We start from the raw sequence: 8,689 nt of genomic DNA, 5'->3' as shown, positions 1-8,689 counted from the left end.
AAAATCACATCGCTCAGGACCAAAATGTGCGAACATTAAGAGATTAAGTGCTCCCCGCTGTCACAGGAGTGCACTCGTGCAGTAGGCCGCCGACTGTTACTGCCAATAACTTTGAAATTAAGCCGGCAGTGATACAAATGGTCCAGACTTCTGTCCAGTTTGGTGGTCTCCCCAATGAGGATCCTAACTTGCACATAGTGAACTTCCTTGAGCTATGTGCAACGTTCAAGTATAATGGGGTGAGCGATGATGCAATAAGGTTGAGATTGTTCCCTTTTTCACTAAGGGACAGGGCAAAAAGTTGGCTTATTTCTCTACATGCCAACTAAATCAATACATGGGAGGAACTAGCTCAGAAGTTTCTCTCAAAGTTCTTTCCTCCTGTAAAAGCTGCTAAATTGAGGGGAGAAATCAATAACTTCTATCAGAATGAGGGAGAGTCATTGTACGATGCTTGGGAAAGATTCAAAGACCTGCTCAGGAAATTCCCTCATCACAGTATAGAGAAGTTGATGTTAGTCCACCATTTTTATAATGGGCTTTGCGGTACTGCTCGCACTATAATAGATGCAGCAGCAGGTGGTGCTTTCATGAGTAAAGGGGCTGATGAGGCATATGAATTGTTAAAGGAGATGGCTATGAAAAATTATCAGTGGCCTGCCGAACGAGACACCTCACAGAGAAAAGTAGCTGGGGTACATAAATTAGATGCTATCACTGCTTTAACTGCTCAGGTTGCTTCATTGACAAAATAGTTGCAACAAAACAAGATCTCAGCTCAAGCCCACGCTATACAGACGCAATCAGGGTGTGAAATATGTGGAGGGCCTCATTTCTATGAACAGTGTACATGGGCCAACATGTATGGTAATATGCCAGTTGATCAGGCTCAGGTACAGGCAGTTGGCAATTTTCAGAGGCCTTATCAAAACCCGTTCTCCAATACTTACAATCCTGGGTGGAGAAATCACCCAAATTTCTCATGGAGAAACAATCAGGGCCAACAGTCATAGTTTCAAGGGCCATACCAGCAACACATGTCACAACAGCCTATGAATCAAGCATCATCGTCACACCAGCCTAGACCGCAAGATCAACCCAAAAAGCCTAATGACTTGCAAGCAGCCTTGTTGACTCTCACTAATACTCAGACTCAATTCATGACTGAGACCAGATCCTCTATTTGAAACCTTGAGACACAAGTGGGTCAGTTGGCCAACATGCTTAATAACAGACCGCAAGGGAATTTTCCTAGTAATACCGTGGTAAATCCTAAAGAGAACTGTCAAGCAATTTCGTTGAGGAATGGTAAGCAAGTGGAGCAGCCTAGTGTACAAAAGTCAGTGGTTCAGAATGAAGAGTTGGGTGAGAAATCAGATACAAATGCGAAAGGGGTTACTGAAGACCACCAGGGTTCAAACAAGTGTCCTCCCTTTGTTGATGACCAGCCAGTTCGAGTTCCATATCCTCAGAGACTTATAAAAACTACACTAGATAAACAGTTTTCTAAGTTTTTAGAGGTATTCAAAAAGCTGCATATCAATATTCCTTTTGCTAAGGCATTAGAGCAGATGCCTAGCTATGTAAAATTTATGAAAGAGATTCTGTCCAAGAAAAGGAAGATGGAAGATTATGAGATGGTGGCGCTCACTGAAGAGTGCAGTTCAATATTGCAGAGGAAGTTGCCCCAAAATTTGAGAGATCCAGGGAGCTTTACTATACCGTGTACAATCGGGAAGTTTGAATGTAAGCATGCTTTGTGTGATTTGGGGGCGAGTATAAATCTGATGCCTTTGTCTGTCTTCAGAAGACTTGGTTTGGGGGAGGCTAGTCCTACAACAGTCACATTACAGCTAGCAGATCGTTCAATTAAACACCCCAGAGGACTCATAGAGGATGTCCTTGTTACAGTGGACAAATTCATTTTTCCGGCAGATTTCATAGTATTAGATATGGAAGAAGATGAAAATGTCCCAATCTGTAACGACCCAAAATCGCTAATAAGGCTTAAGGGCCTTGATTAGTGTGCCAGGAGGGCATGTTGGGATTTATGTGTGATTTGATGAGTTAAATGCATGATTATGATTTAAAGCATGTTATATGACTAATTGAACATTGAGATGCATGACTACGTGGTTAGTATGCATGTTAGGTGAAATAATTATGCATGTGGACCCCGTTTGCATGATAGGGGTAAATTGGTAATTTTAGCCCGCTGAGGGCATATATGTGATAATTGTATTCTGTGAATTGTACCACGCGAGTGTGGTGTTATTGTTGTGATGCACGTGCCGAGACGGTCCTAGAGAACTAGTTAACTTAAGAGTCACAACGGGATTTCTATACCCGGCTCGGGAGGAGCCTAAGGGTACTTTGGGAATTTTATGGTTAAGATTGAGATTTAGCGGGTAATGGTTATTGGTGATTGAGTAACCTGGGTAACCATTAGTTACTGCTGAGAGTAACAAGTTCTAGATAGAAAATGGTAGAAATGAAATAGAAGTAAAAGGACTTAAGTGCCCTTGAGGTTTAGTTGGGAAAGGATAGGCAAGGAGGGGTAAAATGGTCATTTGGCTGGGAATTTGATATATGGCAGCTGGGTTATATGGGGTACACGGTTTGGGGCTTAGTCATTTTGGTGGTTTTGTTTAAAATTAAGAAAGGAAAAGCTAGAAGGAGACCTAGGGCAAGAAGAAGGAGAAGAAGAAGAAGAGGAGTGATGGAGCTGAAATTTGAAGACTTAGGAGATGGATCAAGGAAGCATAGGGTTGGATTCTTCATTCAAGGTATGGATTCTAAGTAATTTAAGGCTTGTTTCTGTTATGGGTTAAGGAATTTGAGCATGGTTTAAGTTTGAACTTTGAGTTTTTTATTTTTCTGAAATTGAAATCAAGGATGTGGATTTTGGGGATTTGATTGTGTGTTTGGATTTCTTTGATGATGTTTATGGGTTGTTAGATCGTCCATTTGAAGTTTTAAATTGATTTTGGGGTTTGGGTATTGGTTTGGTATGATTTGGGAAGGTTTTAGCTCGGTGGAAACGCAAGAGAAAACCCAGAATTCTGGGTCTGCGAAGGCGTGCCGCGGCACAGTTTTTGCGTGCCGCGGCGTGGAGCCCCTGTCTTGCTGGGTGCTGCGGCACAAGGCCAATTTCAGGATATCATTTTTGGCAATTTTAGGCCTTTGCTCCGGGGGTTCGGGGGATGTCTCCGGGGTGTTGTTTTAAGGTTTTAGAGGTCCCGAGAGTGCGGGATTGGTCCCGGGAAGTGGTTCTGGGTTGGTTAGTATTAAAAACTGTTTTATGTGTGTTGTGACTAGGCTATTGGAGAGGCTCATGCTAGAGGACCGTGCTCGTGACTTTGGTGCATTGTGAAGCTCGGGATACAGGTATGAAAACTATAACACCCGTAGGATAGGGCATGGGCCCATAGTGTGATTGCCGGGCATGGCCCTATATTGCATGTTCCATGATGAGATGATTGCTGGGCATGGCCCTATATTGCATGTTGCATGATGAGATGATTGCTGGGCATGGCCCTATATTGCATTACATGTTAGGGTGCAGATTTAAATAAATTGATATTTGTTTGAATGCTGTTTGATTTATGCTATGTATGATTATAGTAAAATGAACGGCTATGGCCGAGGGCGGCAAGGCCGAGAACGGCAGCGGGGCCGGAAGTAACACCTAGCACATGGGATGCTATGGTCAGGGTAGGACCCAGGGGATACGGGTGGTATTCCTACGGTGAAGACCGAGACCCCAGGCTTCGGTAAGGCTTCGGGGGCAGCATGGCCGTGTTTGCTTAGTCTAATGGTTGACTTGTTTATATGTGGATTATCTGTTATGATAAACTGTATAAATTGCATATGTTATGCTTTGCATGAGTTTTCTTGCTGGGCTTCGGCTCACGGGTGCTCTGTGTTGCAGGTAAGGGCAATGACTGAGTCAACCAACCATGAGTACGGAGAGCGTGAAGCGACGCGTACATGTTTGGCCTGCCCGACTGCTTTGGTTGGGGGTTTATTCGAAAATGGCTGTAATAATCTATGAATTTAGAACTGATCAACTGTAAACTTATTTCATGATGTAAACGGTTTTCAAACCTTATTTTGGGATCCCAAATGTTTAATACTAGAAGTTTTTATTGAATCAACGCATTTTCAAAGATTACAGCCTTAACTTTTAATTAGTCACACTTTCGTTTCAAAACCTCAGTTAGCGAGTTCATTGCACTGTTTTGTCTTAAAACTCACTTGGTAACGGCTCTAAGGTAGTAGGGCGTTACACAATCATTCTGGGAAGACCATTTTTAGCTACTAGGCAGGCTTTAATTGATGTGCAGAAAGGTGAGCTGACACTTTGAGTTCAGGGTGAAGAAGTGGTATTCAATGTGTTTAAGGCTTTAAAGTTTGCAAATGTAAATGATAGCTGTTTCAAAGTTGACATGGTAGAGAAAGCAGTGGCAGAAATTAATCTCACAGAAGATTCACTTCAGAAGAGTTTGACAATTGAGGATATAGATGATGAGTTAGACAGTGAGGTCCAAGAGTGTGTACAGTGGATGAATTCTAAAGGGCCAATTTATAATCGAAAATATGAAGATTTGGGCCAAGGACCTGAAAGACCATTACCATTAGTTCAGAAACCTCCAGAGTTGGAATTGAAATCATTGCCTGCACATCTCCGATATGCTTTTCTGGGTGAGAAGGAGACTTTACCAGTCATTGTGTCTTCTTCTCTTTCTAATGAGGAGATGGAAAAACTGTTACAGGTGTTGAGAACCCATAAGTTGGCAATTGGATGGACGTTGGTAGATATTCAGGGAATAAGTCCTTCCACAGTTATGCACAAGATCTTGATGGAAGATGACAGTAAGCCCTCCATTGAAGCACAACGTCGATTGAATCCAGCAATGAAAGAGGTGGTAAGGAAGGATATCTTGAAGTGGTTAGATGCTGGGGTGATCTATCCCATTTCAGATAGTAGTTGGGTAAGTCCAGTTCAGGTAGTCCCTAAGAAAGGAGGGATTACAGTGGTGAAGAATGACAATAAGTAACTTATCCCAACGCGTACCGTAACTGGTTGGAGGATTTGTATAGATTATCGTAAACTGAACAAAGCAACTAGAAAAGATCATTTTCCATTGCCTTTCATTGATCAGATGTTAGATAGATTGGTTGGACACCAATATTACTGCTTTCTGGATGGCTATTTAGGGTACCATCAAATAGCCATTGCTCCTGAGGACCAAGAAAAGACGACTTTCACCTGTCCATATGGTACATTCACATTCCGTCGTATGCTGTTTGGTCTGTGCAATGCCCCAGCCACTTTTTAAAGGTGTATGCTGGCTATTTTCTCTGATATTGTGGAACGAAGCATTGAGATCTTTATGGATGATTTCTCTGTTATGGGGTCTTCTTTTGACAATTGTTTATTGAATCTGGAGGCTGTGCTGAGAAGATGTGAAGAGGCGAATTTAGTCTTGAATTGGGAAAAATGCCATTTCATGGTCAATGAAGGCATAGTACTTGGGCACAAGGTGTCTAAGAATGGTATTGAGGTTGATAGGGCTAAGATTGCTACTATTGAGAACTTGCCACCTCCAGTTTCAGTGAAAGGGGTGAGAAGTTTCCTTGGTCATGCGGGGTTCTACAGAAGATTTATAAAGGACTTCTCCAAGATTTCTAAGCCACTCTCGGCATTGTTGATGAATGGGGTGCCATTTGAGTTCGATGAGAAGTGTCTTAAGTCTTTCAGGATACTAAAGTAGAAATTGGTGTCAGCACCTATAGTAATTTCACCAGATTGGGAGCTGCCATTTGAGTTAATGTGCGACGCAAGTGATTTTGCAGTGGGTGCGGTTCTGGGGCAGCGTGTTGACAAAGTATTTCGGACTATTTATTATGCCAGCAGAGCACTAAATGGTGCTCAATTGAATTATGCCACCACTAAAAAAGAGCTTCTTGCCATTGTATATGCATTTGATAAATTCAGGCCCTATTTGATGGGTAACAAAGTTATTATGTATACTGATCACTCAGCAATCAGGCATCTTATTGCTAAGAAAGATGTTAAACCCAGACTTATTCATTGGGTACTTCTTTTACAAGAGTTTGATATGGAGGTTCGGGATAAGAAGGGTACTGAGAATTTGGTAGCGGATCACTTATCAAGACTTGAGTTGGGGGATAAGTCAGAACTTGCTGCAGGGGAGATTAATGAGAGTTTCCCAGATGAACAATTATTTGCAGTGGAAGATGAGTTGGTGCCATGGTTTGCCAATTATGTGAATTATTTGGCAGCCAACGTCGTGCCACCAGAAATTGTAGGGCAGAGATTGAAAAAGTTTTATCATGATGTGAAGCACTACTACTGGGATGATCCTTTCTTATTCACACAATGTCCGGATTTGATTATCAGAAGATGTGTGCCCGAAAGAGAAATGAAGGACATCTTGTTTCATTGCCATGCATCACCTACTGGTGGACATTTTGGGGGAGCAAGGACTGCTGCAAAGGTCCTTGAATGTGGATTTTATTGGCCTACTCTATATAAAGACAGCTATGACTATGTGAAACGCTGTGATCGTTGTCCAAGGGTAGGTAATATCTCAAGACGTCATGAAATGCCTCTCACTAATATATTGGAGGTTGAATTATTTGATGTTTGGGGTATTGACTTTATGGTACCCTATCCACCGTCATTTGGTAATTTGTATATTTTTTTGGCGGTGGATTATGTAAGTAAGTGGGTTGAAGCAGTAGCTACTTCAACTAATGATGCTAAGGTGGTAGTCAAGTTTCTGAAAAAGAATATTTTCTCTCGTTTTGGCACACCTCGAGCTATTATAAGTGATGAAGGGACTCATTTTGCCAATAAGATTTTTGATTCCTTAATGGAGAAGTATGGAATTAAACACAAGATGGCATTGGGATATCATCCGCGGTCAAATGGCCAAGCGGAAGTGTCAAATCGTGAGATTAAGCTGATTTTAGAGAAGACGGTGCTAGTTAGTAGAAAGGATTGGTCGAATAAGCTCGATGATGCATTATGGGCTTATCGGACAACTTTTAAAACGCCAATTGGTACATCTCCTTACCGTCTTGTATATGGTAAAGCTTGTCACTTGCCATTTGAACTGGAGCATAGGGCGCAATGGGCGTTAAAAAAGTTGAATTTCAATCCGGTAGCTGCAAAAGCATTAAGGCTTGCTCAACTGAATGAGCTAGATGAATTGCGTCATGATTCCTACGAGAATGCAAGAATCTACAAAGAGAAGACAAAGAAATGGAATGATAATAATATTGTCAATTGGACTTTTCAAGTGGGCGATAAGGTGTTGTTATTTAATTCCCGTCTCAAGTTATTTCTGGGAAAATTAAAGTCTCGATGGTCGGGGCCATTCATTGTTACAAAAGTCTTTCCATACGGGGTGTTGGAGATTCAACAAGGTGATTCTTCGCCGTTTAAAGTTAATGGACAGCGGGTGAAGCATTACTATGGAGGCGAAATTGAGAAGAAGGTCAATATTACACTGGTGGATTCTTAAAGTCAAGAAAAGCAGCGTCCAGCTAAATGACGTTAACGACAACGCATTTGAGAGGCATCTCATTATTTTTACTTTTCAGTTGTTTTCATTTTAAAATTTATGAACAATTCATAGTTAGTTTACATTTCTTTTTTGTTTTCGTTTGACATTATATTTTTATTTTTATTTTTATTTCTTTTAATGTAATAGAACTGTGAAAAACGTTAAAAAAAAAAAAATGTTGATATTTTTAAATTGCGTTTAGGCGATATATCGCCTACACCAGGCGATATATTGCCTGGACAACAGATTCAGATGGGATTTTTTTTCCAATTTGGAATTTTTTTCATGTGCCCAGGAGATATATCGCCTACCAATGGCGATATATCGGCACAACTGAATGGGGCTGCGCTATATCGGGGGTGGTCGAGGCGAAATATCACCATGAAGGACAGAGACGTCGTTTTGGTATACTGCATGTGGCGATATATCGCCACATATAAGTGATATATCGCTTGGTCGAATTTTTTGATGAAAAAAATGGCACGTGGGGAGCACATGATCACTTCATATCAGTTATTTTTCCCCAAAAATAACCCTAATTCGACCCACTCTTCCAGAACCGAAGCATTCATTCAAGGATCCTATTTTTCTCCCATTTTTCTTCTCAAGCAAATCACTCTCTCAAGCATCCCATCATCTCCATCAAGCATCAAAGGTCCGACTATTGCTGTGATTGAAGACCATTTTCTTCATCCTATTCAAGCTTTTCAAGGTACATTGTTGAGTTTTGGTGTGTTTGATGATATATTGAGGAAATTTGAAGAACTTAGGTTTTCTTTTGGGCATTGGACGGATTTTTGGGAATTATTGTGAGATTGGTTTGTGTTTCTTGTTTTTGTTATCTTGGGAGATTATTATATATAGTTGGGGAAAGATTGTGGGGTTGTTTGAGTATTTTTGGACACTTTTCCACGATTGCACACTACGTGTTCGATAAAAGTACTCAGTGAACGGTTTTGCAATATTTTGGAGATTCTTGGGTGTTTCTGAGTTGATTTGGGGTTTTAGTGTGTTCAGCGACTGTTATTTGTGTTTTTGCGATTGAACTACTCCATGGCACCTAAGAAAGCGAAGACCATGTCCACTGTCCA

The 8,689-nt window shown here is 41.1% G+C and overlaps 1 protein-coding gene across 1 annotated transcript; it reads left to right on the top strand.

The window, feature by feature from the left end:
• The first annotated feature begins 1,220 nt into the window (after positions 1 to 1,220).
• Positions 1,221 to 5,060, top strand: LOC133832752 (uncharacterized). The gene is made up of 2 exons (XM_062263058.1): positions 1,221 to 1,970; positions 4,374 to 5,060. The coding sequence occupies exons 1-2, from the start codon at positions 1,221 to 1,223 to the stop codon at positions 5,058 to 5,060; spliced, it is 1,437 nt and encodes a 478-aa protein (XP_062119042.1).
• The last annotated feature ends 3,629 nt before the right edge of the window (positions 5,061 to 8,689 follow it).

This window comes from Humulus lupulus, chromosome 4, assembly GCF_963169125.1.
Source record: "Humulus lupulus chromosome 4, drHumLupu1.1, whole genome shotgun sequence".
NCBI lineage: Eukaryota > Viridiplantae > Streptophyta > Magnoliopsida > Rosales > Cannabaceae > Humulus > Humulus lupulus.
This window is presented reverse-complemented; position numbering and strand designations above follow the sequence as displayed.

Excerpts from the sequence above, each read along its gene's own strand:
- LOC133832752 (XM_062263058.1), top strand. The coding sequence starts at position 1,221 with ATGCTTAATAACAGACCGCAAGGGAATTTTCCTAGTAATACCGTGGTA. Across the intron at positions 1,971-4,373 it reads ATATGGAAGAAGATGAAAAT|GGTGAAGAAGTGGTATTCAA; the intron begins GTCCCAATCTGT and ends CTTTGAGTTCAG.